Source organism: Pseudozyma flocculosa, assembly GCF_000417875.1.
Source record: "Pseudozyma flocculosa PF-1 unplaced genomic scaffold scaffold00014, whole genome shotgun sequence".
In the NCBI taxonomy this organism is placed as follows: Eukaryota; Fungi; Basidiomycota; class Ustilaginomycetes; order Ustilaginales; family Ustilaginaceae; genus Pseudozyma; species Pseudozyma flocculosa.
The window spans coordinates 197,623-213,003 of record NW_006920882.1 but is presented as its reverse complement, the minus strand read 5'-3'; the positions used below and the strand labels follow the sequence as shown (position 1 = coordinate 213,003).

The 15,381-nt window shown below is 66.9% G+C and overlaps 4 protein-coding genes across 4 annotated transcripts in view; 2 read left to right on the top strand and 2 right to left on the bottom strand.

Annotated features, from left to right (window-relative positions):
- Nucleotides 1-350: 350 nt before the first annotated feature.
- PFL1_04333 (uncharacterized protein) lies at nucleotides 351-3,263 on the bottom strand (the record flags this gene model as incomplete). The annotated part of the gene is made up of 1 exon (XM_007881859.1): nucleotides 351-3,263. One exon carries the CDS (start codon nucleotides 3,261-3,263, stop codon nucleotides 351-353), a length of 2,913 nt encoding a protein of 970 aa, XP_007880050.1.
- A 1,611-nt stretch (nucleotides 3,264-4,874) lies between these two features.
- Nucleotides 4,875-5,201, top strand: PFL1_04332 (uncharacterized protein; the record flags this gene model as incomplete). The annotated part of the gene is made up of 1 exon (XM_007881858.1): nucleotides 4,875-5,201. The coding sequence occupies one exon, from the start codon at nucleotides 4,875-4,877 to the stop codon at nucleotides 5,199-5,201; it is 327 nt and encodes a 108-aa protein (XP_007880049.1).
- Nucleotides 5,202-5,697: 496 nt separating this feature from the next.
- Nucleotides 5,698-6,174, bottom strand: PFL1_04331 (uncharacterized protein; the record flags this gene model as incomplete). The annotated part of the gene is made up of 1 exon (XM_007881857.1): nucleotides 5,698-6,174. The coding sequence occupies one exon, from the start codon at nucleotides 6,172-6,174 to the stop codon at nucleotides 5,698-5,700; it is 477 nt and encodes a 158-aa protein (XP_007880048.1).
- Nucleotides 6,175-9,203: 3,029 nt separating this feature from the next.
- PFL1_04330 (uncharacterized protein) overlaps nucleotides 9,204-15,381 on the top strand; it is a gene marked incomplete at both ends in the record, with an annotated part of 6,715 nt that continues 537 nt past the window's right edge. The window contains one exon of the mRNA XM_007881856.1: nucleotides 9,204-15,302. Coding sequence (XP_007880047.1) covers nucleotides 9,204-15,302 — 6,099 coding nt within the window. The remainder of the gene's footprint in view (nucleotides 15,303-15,381) is intronic.

Sequence of the window (15,381 nt, the reverse complement as noted above, 5' to 3'; positions counted from 1 at the left end):
ATCGATGGTAGTTTCGGAATCGCGATCGCGAGGAAGGTATGATATCGTAGACGCCGAGCAAGGGTGTGCGGAAGAGATTACATCAGGTGACTATGGAAGGGCGAGGGCCCCAGGCCGTGGCTGTCGTGTCGTGGTATGGAGAGAGATGAGCGTCCGTGAAAGTCGTATCGAGCAATGTGGTGGCCGCCGATGGCCGCATCGGCGCGGCGTCGGCCCCAGCGATTAGGTCAAGGGAGCACAGCCGGATCGAGGCAAGTCGACGAGGGGAAATAGAGCAGCGGCAGGCGACGAGCCAGCAGTCGGCTGCCGGCCGCTCGGCCATGTCGGCAAGGAATCGCAGGCCCTCCTCCTCAAGCCGGAAGCTGACGGGCCGAGATGTTGAAGCCGGCAGCAATGACGAGGGTGCTCGCCGACGAGGTGGCCATGGTCAGCGCCATGGCGGGCTCGCCGATCACTTTGCACGTCTCCGAGTCGATGGCGCGGTCCTTGGCCGCCTCCCGCGACGACTCGGCAGCAGGCGTCGTGGCCGCAGTGGCGCCGTCCTGGTCGACGCCGTGCAGGAGCAGGTGCTTGAGCTCGTCGCGGTGCGTCATCGTCGGCTGGCGGCGGCCGCGGCCCACCATGACAATGGCCGGCTGCTCGACCTCGACCGCCTTGATCAGGTCGCGCAGCGGCCGCGCCGTGCTGACGTCCTGAACGCGGATGCGTCCGTCGTAGCGTCCCGCCTCGATCTCTTGCTCGACTCGCTTGACGGCCAGGTCGTCCTCGAGCGTCGCTTCAAGCGCCGACTGCTGGTACTGGGTCGGGTACATGGTGTCGGCGTTGTTGGCGCCCGAGCGCGTCGTGTGCTGTGGCAGCGAGAGCTCGTGGTGGATCGTCGGCGGGACGGCGGGCAGCGCCGACTCGCCCGCGTCCTCGGGCGAGATACGCTGGAAGCGCAGCACGACGGCCGACAGTGACTTGTTGGAGCCGCACAGGCGCGTGATGAGCTCGAGCGCCGCGCGGTCATCGGGCCCACCCATGAAGCCCAGGACAATGTGCTTGGGTCGGGCAACGCGGGCCAGCGGACCGTGGCCGGCCGCCGAGTAGCCCGAGGAAGCGGCGACGTTGCGGTCAATGAGCAGGCCGACGTCGGTCTCGGCCGTCTGGATGATGCGGCGGACAAAGTTGAAGTGGTGCGGCGAGTAGCGCTGCTGCTTGCCGTCGGCGTTGGCGGGCCGCGCGCCAAAGATGCCGTCAAAGGGGTTGGGCAGCGTCGTCGACTGCTGCAGCGCCGCCTGCTGCTGCGACGTAGACATGGACTGGCCCAGCGTCATGGGCAGGACGATGAAGTTGGAGGCCGTGATGCGGCACCGGTTGGCGACCGTGGGCGCATACTCGTCCTGCGGGATGACGGCCATCGACGACGAGACGGGGAGGCCGTTGAGGCGGGCGAACGTGCTGAAGACGTTGATGATGGGGTCGGCGCGCATCGTGTCCTCGGACTCGGACACCTTCATGACGGCCGAGGTGCGATCGGTCAGCTCGACCAGCCTGAGAGCGTCGATGCTGATGTCGGCCGGACGGGCTGCGGCGGCAGACGCGTAAGGCGCGCCCGAGGACAGCACCGGGGTGCCCTGGATCGCGTCGTGGTCGGCCTCGTCCTTGATCGAGCCCTCGCTCGAGTCGGCCAAGTCGGCCTCGGCGCCCTTTTCGCTGCCGCTCGACTCCTTGTGGTGGCGCCTGCGAAGGCCGCCGTCGGTGACTGCCGGCGCCGTCGCCGAGGCAAGCGAGGGCTGCATCAGCTGGACGAGCGTCATGAGGCCCGGGAGGTGCTCGAAGCTGCTGAGGACGACCAAGAGCTTCTTGGCGCCCTTGCTGCCGCCGTCGCCGCTGCTGCTGCCGTCGTCGTCGCCGCCGCCGCCGAGGATCGACTTGCCGTGGTGCGAGTGGGCGCCGTGGTCGTCGAGCGTGGTGCGGTACTGCTCCGGGTAGATCCAGAGGGTCAAGGGCGTGGTGATGACGGTCGAGATGACGGCCATGAGCACAAACATGGAGAAGACGCGGGTGTCGAGGATGCCGGCTGAGAGGCCGATGTTGAGCACGATGAGCTCGACGAGGCCCTTGCACGACATGAGGGTGCCGATGGCGGCCGACTCGCGCCAGTTGAAGCCAAAGAGGCGGGCGGTGCCGGCGCACCCGACAAACTTGGAGAAGAAGGCGATGAAGATGAGGGCGATCGTGTACCCCCACGCGGTGCCCGAGTTGAGGTCGCCGAGGTTGGTCTTGAGGCCCGAGAGGGCAAAGTAGATGGGCAGGAAGACGACGGCGACCAGATCCTCCATCTTCTCGGTCAGGGCGATGGCGAAGCCGCCCTCGTGGGGCACCATCAGGCCGACGAGGAACGAGCCAAAGATGGGGTGGACGCCGATGATGTCGGTGATCCAGGCGCTGACAAGCACGAGCAGCAGCGTCACCATGATCATGACCTGGTTGGGCCCGTTTTCAAAGCTGCCGGTCCTGCGCGCCAGCCAGGTGAAGGCGGGCTTGACCAGGAAGTAGAGGCAGGCGGCCCAGCCGACGGTGCAGAGGAGAATGTAGAGCGCAGTCAGGCCGCTCGACGCATTGACGAGGGCAACGGTGAGGGCGAGGAGGATCCATCCGACGACGTCGTTGCCGACGCCCGCCGCCAGCGTGAGCACGCCGACCCGGGTGTAGAGCAGCTTGGTCTCGGTCAGGATGCGCGCCAGCACCGGGAAGGCGGTGATGGCCATCGCCACGCCGACAAAGAGGACAAAGTTGCCAAACGACACCGAGCTCTTGTCGATGAAGGTGTTGTAGATGCCCACCGAGACGGCGGCACCGAGGCCAAAGGGCAGCACCATGCCGGCCACGCTGATGGTGAGCGACTCCTTGGCGTTGCGGCGGATGACGCGGACGTCGACCTCGAGGCCGACGAGGAAAAGGAAGAGGGTGAGGCCGAGGGTGGAGACGAGGTTGAGGTAGGGCAGTGAGGGCTTGGGGAAGATGTGCTCGGTGAAGCCGGGGATCCGGCCGAGCGCCGTCGGGCCGAGCAGGATGCCGCCAATGACTTCGGCAATGACGCTGGGCTGCTTGATCTTGTGCAAAAAGAAGCCAAGGATGCGGGTGAAGACGATGATGATGGCGGCCTGGATGATGAAGAGGCGGATCGGATTGCCCGAGTTGAACTCGGTGGGGTCGACGCCGGTAAGGACCGAGTCGCTCTGGGCGGCCCTCGCCACGAGGAAGCGCATGTTGGCCATGGCAGGCGGCGGACTGGAGGATCAGCGAGGTGCCAAAAGCGTGGCGGACGGAAGAGAGGCGCTGCGTCGAGACCGATGAATCCTGTAGAGTGTCGGATTCCTGTAGAGTGTAGGTCCAGGAGCCAGCTGCCCGGGTGCGCGGGGTCGTCAAGGGATGTCGTGAAAAGGGCGTGGGCGTGGCGGCCCCGTTGGGTGGTGGACAAGTCAGTCGGGCCTTGGGCGGGTTGATCGTCGAGCGTGGTGGTGCGCGGAAGAGGGGAAGTCGACCAAGGGGCAGACCTGGCTGATGGCGTTATATACCGGCAGCTAGAGAGGGGGCGCTCCCTGTACGATGGCAGGTGCACGGGCCGGTAGAGGCGGTGGCCAAGGCGGCGATGAAGAGGGGTCCTGGATGACTTGATCTGAAAGCCGGTCTGGCTGCTTGCCTGTTACGTTGTTGGCGGACGTTCGTCGGAAGAGGTGCGAGCTGCCCAGTCGAGCGGGTGTTGCCTTGCTTGCCTGGTGCACGCACGGCGTGAGCGAGGGCAGGGCTGAATGGTGGGTGGTCGCAAAACGGATGACCCGTCGAGCAGTCGGGGAGAGGAAGAGGTGGGTCAGGCTAGGAGGACAGGACAGGAGAGGCCACACCCGCCCATGCCAGACTGCGTTGAGCGGCGCTTGCCTGGCCTGGCCAGGGGGGCAGGCGAGGCAAGCAAGCAAGGTACCAAGACAGCCAGCCAAGGCCAGGCCAGGCCAGGCCCGCCTAGGCAGTGAGGGGGTAAGGCCTCGACGCCAGCTTTCCCCTTTTTCAGGTCTTGAATACGAGGGTCCAATACAGGCCCTGCACGCGAAAGAAGGCTCCAGAAACGGTTGCTCGAGGCGGTCGTATTCGACGTACAGGTACTTGGCTTCGGGCGGCCCATTTGGCGCCACGCCCCTCCGCCCCCGCCTGCCCGCCTGCCCGCCCTGCCTGCTGTGGACCGCTGTCGGCGCACCGTCGCTCGTGCGTGCGTGGCTTCCATGCGATGCTAGCTGCTGCTGCTGTTTCCGTACGCCAAGAACCTCTGACTGCTGCGCGAGCCCCTGTCCGCCTCCGTGTTTCCATCTCAGCTGCCTCGAGCCGACCGTTGGCGAGGTGGCCCCCCGTCGCTCGAGCGACGCCGGCGCCCCCCTCCCTACCTTACCCAGCCTGCCCTAGCCTGCCCTTCCCTACACACGCGCACGCGTAAGTGCACACGCATCCACCTGCCCGGCTCTCTCGGAGCTCCCAGCCACGTTGCACCGGGAATGGAGATGGATCTGAACCGGCCAAGCAAGGCAGCCCCGACTTTTGACCCCTGAATGAAGGGGCCCCTCGAGTACAGCGATCGCGACCATCGCCGAGCCCCAGCTCCTTGCTCCTCCTGGACGGCATGCATACGGCCAGCCGGCCCTCGCTACGGGATGGCGTCTAACAGCTTTGTCGCCTGACACCGTGCAGGTCCAATCAGACTACTGCCCCGCCTTTTGCCGGGACATCGTGACCTCGACCGCTTTCAGGTCGGTCGGCCATGGCGACGACAAAGGCACAGAGTGAGAGTGAGTGATACAAGTGTAGCGTGAGGCCCGCTGATCGAGAGTCGTGTTGCGAGCATGCCAGGGCGACCTTGCGCGGGTTCCGGGAGCGCTAGGTGGCGGCAATGCTGCAGCGTTCGCCCCGGTCGGAGGCGTGGCAGCCAGGGTAGAGATGGGCTTGCCTTTCGGCCCTGTGCGTTCATGGCGATGGCGGGACGCGCTGCCAACGTCGCTCGTTCGATCTCCAGTCTAGGGACGAAGTGGCAAGGAAGGAAGGGCGTCCAGCGCTGTCCGTGGTCGAGGCAGGCACACGATGGCGTCGAAGAAAGCCAGCCGCAACAGCGACTGCAAGTTTGCGGGGCGAGTAAGTACGATAGGTGCTGCGTGCGCAGCAAGGGACGATAGGTGGTAGTCGCGACCGTCAGGTTCAGCAAAGAGTTGAGCCCCCAAGGGGACGACTGGCGAATATCGTCTGAATAAACGACGTCTTTGGCGGACGCCCCATAGTCCAGCCTCGTGTCTTGGGCGGTGAAAATCGGCTCGGGATGTCGAACGGGCCCCCCTTCTCCCTTCACGGTACAATTGGGGCGACTGTCGTTCGAAGAACGCTTTGATTGGACGATGTCGCGACGTAAGCGGGTTTACTAGCTCCTGCTCGCTGATAAAGCCCGACGACGGAACGGAACAAAAGAACCGATCGTCTTCGCACGGCGACCACGCTCGGGTGGCGGCGCGTCGAGCAGTACGTACTCGCCACCGGCGTCGCTGCCGACAAGCCGTAATCGTGGTCGAACGAATCTCTCCCTCGTGCCTCGCGAATCTTGCATCCGCCAATCAGCTGCCTCCCTCTTCTGAAAGCCGAGAACGGTACCCTGTCTCGTGCCCAGGCGTAGCAACGGGGTCAGGCTGGCGGGTCTCGTTTGTCGTTTCTTGCTCCTGGTTGCCCGCAGGACGTCGGCGGCCCGTCACACCGCCGTACCTCGTATTTTCCTCCCAGCTGTGACGCACCGAGGCTGAACCTCAACGGCTCCGGCCAACAGAGAGGAGGAGGGACACGCCCGATGGTCGGCCAAACTTGGTCACGTACGACGGGGCTCAGCCTCGTCACCGTACCTCGAATCATCGCACGAGGGCGAACAGCTCGAGCTGAACGGCTGTCGTCAAAGGAGAGTGTCGGTGAGCTGTCGCAGGAGAGGTCCAGGAGACCAGAGCATGGGTCGAGGTTACGAACGCTCCGACACCGACGCCATCGATGGCACTCGACGACGACGACGTGGCCAGGCAGGCGGAGCGGACGTTGCTGCGCAAGGACGCCTCTTGGGCATCTACGCAGGCTAGTGAGCGCCAGTCTCAAAACTATCGGCGCTCGTTTACTCATAGCCGGCCAGGCCTGACCGACAGAGTGAGGCGCCGCGTCGGCGTCTGTCGATCCAACTGAATGGTCTGGACCTTGATCGGGCTCTGCCTGTCGTTGAGCAGAGAACCCAAAGCCGCCTTGGCTGTGCGACGGGGAGCAAGACTTTCGTGTTCCGATGCGGGCTCCCAGCGCCACCGCCACGAGGGCATACTGCCTCCATGTGATCCCTTTGGGGCCCCGGCGAGCCTCTGAGGCAGAGACGGAGCGGCAAATACGCGGGACGGAAAGGTTTGCAGCGCCGCGCCGTGCCGCGCCGCGCAGCGCTGAGCTGTCCTGTGTTGGGCTCCGATCCGAAGCCCTATGACTTACCAGAATGCCATCCGACGGCCCGCGGCGAGTACGTCCGTCTTGCACCGCCGCCAGGCAGGCCTGGCCAGCCACGCGTTCGGTCTCGTTGGCAACAGCAAGAGCCTGCGAAGGCGCTCGACCGGGGCTCGAAGCAGGCGGAGGTGGCGTGCCAGCTCGGCTGCGGCCATCGTCGCCTGCTCGCCCGCTCTCGCGCTGCCTGGTCTGGCCTGGCCTGGGCTGCCATGCCCTCGTGCTGGGCGAACGACGCGCAGAGCACGCGGTGATCGCTCCGCCGCTGGTCTGGCCAGGCCACCGTACCTAACCTGCGTTGGCTCGACGCCACGAGCGTCCGTCAGAGGCCAGACCCGAGGCTCGATCTCCTATGCCACCTCCTCTGCCCGAGAAGCGCGGTGCTGCGAGCGGGCGTACCGATGGATCGAACCAAGCTGCTGACCGCCCGGTGCGTCGTGCTCCGTCGGGCCCCTCAGACTGGTCTGATCTGATCCCCTCTCGGTGATGCGTGCTTTGACCTCGCCCTGCTTCGCCTGCTTGGTGCTGCAGTACGGCCGGGGCGAGGCGATGGGGATATCAGATAAAGTCGGCATGGCACGGCACGGCACCGCCTGCAGATCGATGTCGAGGCCGTCGTTGGTCGATGGCGCGGGCGTGGCGACGGGCCCGCAGCCTCGGCAGGCAAGGCGGCAGGGTTGTCAGGCCAACCAGCAACGGCAGAGGCAGGCCGATCGCTGGCCGATTTTTACAGGCCTTGACTTGCGTCCGTGGCCCGCTCCCGAATCGACGTCGGCGATGCCTTGCTTGCTGCTTGCTGCTTGCTGCTTGCTGCTTGCTTCCGCCCTCCTGGCCTGGCCTCGTCCTGATGGGGGCGACCCGAGAATCGGGGACCAGCCCGCCCAGCGCAGCCACGCCGTGCAGCAGCGGCGCGCAGCACGTCGGCGATCATCGAATCGTCGTCTGGCCAGGGAGAGCCCGCCAGCCCGCCAGCCCGCCAGCCAACCGGCGAGCAAGGTAGGGCCCAGACCGTCTCGTCCCTCGCGCATCGTCCGCACGTCGTCGCCGTCCATCGCCATGACCCTCTCTCCCTCCGGGGCCGGCCAGAGCTGACGGTCTCTCGGCAAGTCACGATGGCGGTCGGGGAGGCATGATGGAAGGGGACGGCAGTCACGCCAGGTGGGGCTTTGCGACCAGAGAGCTAGGGGGCAGCTGGCTGCACACGAGTGCCGGTGCCGGGTCCGAAGCCGGCCCTTTGCGGCGCGGGCGACGGACATGCGGTTGAATTGCGCCGGTCAGGGTTGTTTGAAATTGACGGCCGAGGTTGGAATACGAAGCGCGGGCCGTCGAGGTGCAAGGTGGAATTACGTAAATTCAATTCGGACGCTCGCCCGTCGGCAGGCTGACGTCGTTGTGGGTGCTGGCGCGCAGCAGCCAGGCAGCCGGCGTGCGGGGCGGGGGTGGGTGGGCAGGGCAGGCTATCGGGCGCCTGTTGCTGGCTCTCTGTTACGTTGCGGCTGGTGGCCGGCGTGTGTCATTTTCTCTGGGCTGCCCGCCTGGCTGCCCGCCGCTGCCCGCCCTCTCTGTTGGCTGCGTGCGCCGCGTGTGGAGCCCAGCTTGGACCTTTGGCTGGCTGGCTGGGTTGGGGGATGGCGGGCTGGCTGGTTTGCGGCTCGGGTTCAGAGAGGGTAGCTAGGGTGGCTTTGGCCTACCTGCCTGCCTCTTGGCTTCCTTCGTCTCCATCTCCCAACAACCCCACCACGCCTCGCATCACCATCCCCGTATAGCCATTCGCCGTAGCGCAATACGACGCCCGTCGCCCGTCGCCCGTCGCCCGTCGCCCGCCCGTCACCCTGTCACCATCTCTGGTTGGCCGCAGCAGCAGCACTCGCTCTTAACGCCGTCTCGACCTCGTCTCTGCCTGTCCGTCTGCGCTCCTCTCTGCAACTCTTCTACCGACGCATCGCCTGATCCGAAGCTCATCGACCTCAGCTCGTCTTGCTTGCATTAGACCGTCGACCTCAGCTCGCCTCAAACTACGCTCATACACGACCTCGTAGCGCGCGCTGTGGACCTTGGCCTCACCATACCTGCCAGGCCCGCCAGTCTTGATCCTCGCACTCCTGCCACCGTCCCTCCTCGTGGATGGCATCGTATCGCACCGCCTGAAACTGCAGTCATCTAGGTCTCCTAGGCCCCCCCGCGCCACGCCATCTCCACGCCGACGGCACCCTGGTCGACGACGGCTGAAAAAGTGTTCCGCTCAGCCTCTGCCGAGACTCGCGAGCTCAGCCTTGATCGCTTTCGGATATTTAGCAGCTCAGAGGCTGGCAGTGCCCACCTCGCGCCGACTCGACGACCAACAGAGTCCTAGTGCTCCGCCAGCTGGCATGGCCCGCTGGACGACCTTATCCCATCGCTAGCGACCGTCCACCATTGTTTTCCAACCTCTCGACTCCTCGTCGCTCCCGCGGCATTCGCTCGACGTCGCTCCACCGGCCTTGCGCGTCAGCGCAAAGCTTGGCCTCTCGGGGCCTCACGTCCAGTCCTTTGACCCCACCGTTCGACGCGCGATCTAGAAGTCAAAGCCAAGCAGTCCGGGTCCGCGAGCCCACACAGCGGTTTCCGTGCCCTCGCTGGCGCAGAGTAGCTCGTCGCCGCTCCGCTGATCAGACCGAATGGAGTCTCCGGACATGTACGCCGACACGATAGCGGGTCGTCGTCCCGGTCCGCCTTCCAGCGCCTCGACCAGCTCCCACCCCGGCAGCGGCAGCGTCATGGGCCATGACGCAGCATCGCGCAGCACCACCAACCCTGCCACCTCGACGAGTGCCGGCAATTCGGCCCAGCTCCTGTCGCATCCAACCCGACCCAACGCCCTCGACATCGATGACGGCAGCAGCGTAGGCTCCAACGACGCACTGCATCACCGCGTCCAGCTCAAGAGCGCACTGTCGTCGCCACGCTCGTCGGTGTCGGGGTCTGGGCCTGCCCGCCGGGGAGCCTGGAGGGCCATGGGAGGTGGCAAAAGCAGCCGAAGCTATGCCGCCACGCCCAAGTCGAGCTCCGACCTCTCACCGAGCTCGTCCAGCCAGGGCCAGCAGGGTACCCGCGAAGCCTCGCCAGAGGCCGACGACGCGTTCGCGATGGGCATCGAGGCTCTCGGCGCCGACTTCGATCTTGACGAAGACGGGGACATCGACGAAGACGATGGCGGCGATGACCGTACCACTGCGATCGGCACAGCCACGAGACCCGACCGAGGCCAGCCTTCGGCGCAGCCCGCTTGGGACAAGCTGCGGCAGCACGGGCTTCCCCCGCCGGGCGGGATTGCGTACCTTCCGGCGCTCAGCATGCCCGCGGCGGCCGCCGAGGAGGAGACGGCATCCGCCAGCACCGAGTCGAAGAGCATCTCGACCCCCTCGAGCTCGGCCGAGGCGGTCCCAACAGCCCGTCTTGGCGTCGGCGAGCTCCCGACCCAGCCCGCGGGCGCCTATGACTGGGCCAACTTCGTCTACGCCTATGCTCGCGGTCGATGGAACCCTGGCGCGACGCCGCAGCCTCCCGATCAGTCGACCATCTACACCGGCGCCTCTGTCAAGATTGTCGACCCCGGCCAGCCGCAGAACGGCAAGGTTCCTGATCGCTCGACTTCTACCCTGCGAGGACCGCAGCCGCGGCGACCGTCGCTCGAGTACGTGATGCCGCTCAGCTCGGAAAACGTCGAGGCCGTGTCTGGCGGCCTCCTGCCTGCGCTAGAGCCCCGCAGCCTGCCCAACGACCAGCAGCAGTGGTCCGACGGCGGAGTGCAGGGCGGCACCAAGATGTCGCCGGGACCTTCGGAAAAGTCGATCGAAAGCCTGCCAGAGAGGATGACGATGCCGTCGCTGCGCAGCATGTCGTCGACAGATTTTGCACGGCAGCAGCACGCGCAGCTGATCGCCGCGATGCGGAATCCGTCGAACAGCACCTCGGCCGTCGCGCAAGTGCCGGCAGCGCACATGCCACCCGACGCTTCCGGCGACCATGCCCCGGTCCGCGCCCAGACCGCGCCTCAAGGAGGCTCCCTGACTGGAAAGACCGGACACCAGGCCGGAATCAAGGCCGACGAGTCGACGAAGCCCGATGCTTCCATATGGGACACGCCGAAGCTGAAAAAGGGCATCTCGACGCCACCCGAGACCTACAAGCAAGCCGATCGGCCCCGGCTGATGGCGGCAGACAAGGCTCTGTCGAGCATCGTGGCACCGCATCAGATGCCGTCACGGCCCAGCCTCGGCACGCAGATCAGCCATCTCATGCTGGATACCGAGCCGTCTGCCACCGACGGGCGGACCGCCGGCGAGATTGGGTCCACGGGCCTCAACTCGGCCGCAAGCGCCACCTGGCTCCAAAAGGAGCAGCAGCATCACCAGCAGCAGCAGCAGCCACCGCCACCATCAAGGGTCCAACCAGAGGATCCTACGACTCCGACGAGACCGGGGCCCACACCGGTCCAGCGTGGTCCTGGCGACGCCTCTCCGCCAGTCACCTGGCAGTCGGCACCGGATGGACTATCGGGCATGGCAGAGGCCATGGCGCGCCAAGCGTCGTCAACCGCGCCGGCGGATGGGACGGTGTACACGGCCGATGCAGGGCCCGAGCATGGTACGGTTGCGGGACTGCGGCGGGCGGCGAGGAGGACGAGCATCGAGCGCGGTGGCGAAGGTGGCAGCGAACGCAAGCCCACCGCCGAGCACCTACGCAAGGGCGGACACAGCGCGAGCTTTCCCGGCACGTCGCGCAGCTCGCCGCTGTCCTCGAACGGGCCCGACGGTCTGCCCGTCGTGCCTCATCTCAGCTCGATCGGCAGCGTGAGCTCGGTGACGGCCACCGCTTCCGGCAGCGGATCCGCCCACAGCATGGGCCCTCCCGTGGCGGACAACACGTCGCCTGTGATCAGCGTGGCGCACTTTGCCGAGGGAAAGCCGACGGGCGAGACGCGCATCGACCTGCGCGGCAACGTCAGCAGCCCGCCCAACATGGTGCAGTCGCTGGCCAAGGAAGGCACCGAGTCGTCGTCGGGCCTGCGCCGGGAAAACTCGGTGGCCACCGCCTCGCGCGGCCGGCCGCAGCTGGGCTCCAAGACGACGAGCCAGCGCATCAACGCCTACCTCGCCGCCGGCCGGCGGGCGGAGAAGTTCTACAACGACCACGGCTACCTGCCGTTCGTGCTGCCGCCCAACGAGTCGCACCGGCTGCAGGCGCTCTCGCGCTACGGTCCGCCCAAGATCGCCGGCGACCCCAACTTTGAACGCATCGCGCACCTGGTCAAGCTCGTCTTCAACTCGAAGCTGGTCCTCATCACGCTGGTGGGCGAAAACGAACAGACGTTCCAGACGGAGATGGGCGGCGGCGGCGAGGTGACGATCGCGTCGCTGCAGAGCATGGCGGGCTCGCGCAACTGCTCGTTTTGCTCGCACGCCATCCTGCAGGACGGCGACGAGCCGATGGTCATCCTCGACGCCACCAGGGACTGGCGGTTCGCGGGCAACCCTCTGGTGCGGGGCAGCCCGGACATCCGCTTCTACGCCGGCTGCCCGCTGCGGACGCCCGACGGCCACAACATCGGCAGCCTGTGCCTGATCGACGACCGCCCGCGCGCCGAGTTCGGGCCCCGCCAGCGCCACACGCTCAAGGAGTTTGCGCGCGTCGTGATGCGCGAGATGGAGCTGCTGCGCGAGAAGATCAACCTCGGCATGCGCGACCGCATGCAGAAGTCGATCGAGCTCTTCACCAAAGAGTGCCTCGAGATGGACTCGGAGGACGGCGACGGCGACTCGGGTTCCGGCTCGGCAGGCACGCACCGGGTGTTCGAGCAGGCGGCCGACAGCATCCGCAACGCGCTGCAGGCGTCTGGCGCCGTCATCTTTGACCTCTCGCACTTTGAGCTCATCGACACGTACGAGTCCGAGCTGAGCCCGGCGGCCGAATTTGGCGGCGGCCAGGGCGGCGCGAGCACCGCCAGCAAGGTGTACTTTTCCAATCCGGTGCGACCGTCGCTCGCGGCCTCGGAGCGCGGCGACAGCGACCGTGCGCCGGCCAAAAAGGGCCACCAGCGCAACCACTCGGCCGGCATCGACGGCACCACGGGCTTCGAGACGTTTTCGCCGCTGGCGTCGCCGTCGGACGAGAGCGTGCGCGACAAGGTGGTGCCGCCGATGAGCGTGCTGGGCGCCAGCGAGGCTGTCGCCCCCCCGGCGGAGCGGCTCGACTCGGTGCCGCTGGCGCACCACGTCAAGGTGGCCGAGTTCCTGCGGCTCAACAAGACGGGCCGCTTCTACCCATTCGCGCCGCCGCCGTTCCGGTCGCTGCTGCCGTCGGGCGTGACGGACCTACTGCTGGTGCCCATCTTTGGCCTCAACAAGCAGCCCTTTGCCCTGCTCTGCGCCTACTCGACCGCCTCGGAGAGCGGCCACTCGCTCGAGGAGATCAAGGGGATCGGGCTCCAGTACCTGCGCGCCATTGGCATGATTGTGCTCAGCGCCGTGCTCAAGAAGGACATCATGCTCGCCGACAGGGCCAAGAGCCACTTTATCTCCAACATCTCGCACGAGCTGCGGACGCCGCTGCACGGCATCCTGGCGGCCGCGGAGCTGCTGACCGAGACCGAGCTCAACGCCACGCAGGGCTCGTACCTCGAGACGGTCGAGGCGTGCGGCAAGAGCCTGCTCGAGCTCGTCAACCACGTGCTCGACTTCACCAAGCTCAGCGGCAACAGCCGGCAGGGCCAGAAGCACGTCTACACCAAGACCAAGTGCGACATGGTCAAGTTGATCCAGGAGGTGTGCGAGAGCAGCTGGATCGGCCAGATGGCCAAGCAGCTCGAAAGCGCCCAGTCGGGCATCGGCAGCGTCTACGCGCCGCCCTCCGACGACTCGCGCGCGCTCGCCGCCCCGGGCACCGCCGCGTCCAACGTCCAGGCCCGCGCCAGGCACGCCAAAAACAGCCAGGTCGAGACCGTCATCGACATCTCGCTCCGACCCGACGGCTGGCTCGTCAACTGCGACACGGGCGGCATCCGCCGCGTCCTCATGAACCTGATTGGCAACTCGCTCAAGTTCACCGCGTCCGGCTACGTCCACGTGTCGCTGCGCGAGGTGCAGAGCTCGGACACGCACGTCCTCATCGAGCTCGGCGTCATCGACACGGGCCGGGGCATCTCGCGCGCCTTTCTCGAGGAGCAGCTCTTCCACCCCTTTACCCAGGAGAACCCGCACGGCACCGGCACGGGCCTCGGCCTGTCGATCGTCAACAGCATCGTCCAGTCGCCCGCGCTCAACGGCAAGATCGACGTGTGGAGCACCGAGGGGCAGGGCACCGAGATCCGCGTCACGTGCGAGCTCGAGCTGTGCGACGACGAGGACGCCGAGGGCCCCATCTACAAGCCCGCGATCAACGTCCGCAAGCGCCGCTCGGTGGCGCTGCTCGGCTTTGGCAACTCGCGCGGCGACGAGGATCTGCGCGCCGCCATCGAGGGCTACTTTTACAACTGGTGGGAGTTTACCGTCGTCGAGCAGGACGACCCGCGCGGCTTCAGGTACGGCGACGTCGTCCTCATCAACGACGACCTGGCCGCCATTGAGCGGATCCGGCGCGAGCGGCGCGGCGACCTGCCGCCCGTCATGTTCCTCACCGGCGGCCGCGGCGACGCCGAGATCACGGCGGCGTGCGAGGCCTACCACGCTGCGGGCGGCGTGGCCCGGATCCTGTTCAAGCCCGCCGGCCCCTCGAAGCTCGAGAGCGTCGTCGACTTTTGCCTCCAGTGCCTCGACCGCCAGCGCTCCGGCGACCCGCCCTCGTCCGAGGAGACCAAGCCCTCGACGCCGCTGCCGTCGCCGAGCCAGTCGCCCGCCGCCCGTGCCAACGTCGAGAACGGCGACACCTACTTCTTCCCCGCCAACTCGCGATCCGACACGCGGCCGGCCCTGACCCAGGGCTTCCAGTCGTTTGAGTCTGGCGCCTCGGAGCTCACGCCCAAGGCCGAGACATCGCCGTCGTCGGGCGCGGCGCAGGCGGAGGCGACGACACCGAGCGCAGCGGCAGCGACGACCCTCCTCGACGCCGACAGGCTCGCCGCGCCAGAGCCCTACCACATGTCGCCGGGCCCACCGGGCCCGTCGACGTCGCTCATCCGCCGGCACTCGACCGAGGACAAGGTGGTGCGCCAGAAGATCGAGGGCACCGACACCTGCGCCGACACGGGCGCCGTCGGCTGCTCCAAGCCGTCGCGGCCGCTGCTGCCCGCCCGCAGCATCACCTACCACGAGCCCCGGCTGCACAAGCACGTCCTCATGTCGCCCATGGGCGGGCCATCGTCGTGTAAGCGCAGCGGCGGCGCAGACGGGCCCGACGGCAGTAGCGGCGGGCCGTCGTCCTACTTTGACCACTCGCCCGGCCCGTCGTCGCCCAACACGCCCGGCTCAACCATCTCGCTCGAGGGCGGCGACGGCGCCGTGCTGCGCAGCGTCGTCTCGTCGTCGGCCCCGCGCAGCGTCAGCGGCGGCAGCTCCGGCAGCAGCGCCGGCCACGCCGCCCCCAAGCAGCGCCGCCTCCAGATCCTCTCGGTCGAGGACAATGCCATCAACCGCAAGGTGATTGCCGCATTTCTCGCCAAGCTCGACGTCGACTACGTCGAGGCGTGCAACGGCGAGGAGGGCGTCAAGCAGTTTGAGATGCACCCGCCGCATCACTTTGATGTCGTCCTCATGGACCTCTCGATGCCCGTGCTCGACGGTGAGTTTCCCGCGCGCGTACGCCGGCATCGCGGCCGTGCCCGTCCCCCCTGCTGACCCTTCGACCCGCGCCCACCTCTCGCTTCGCGTTCCCACC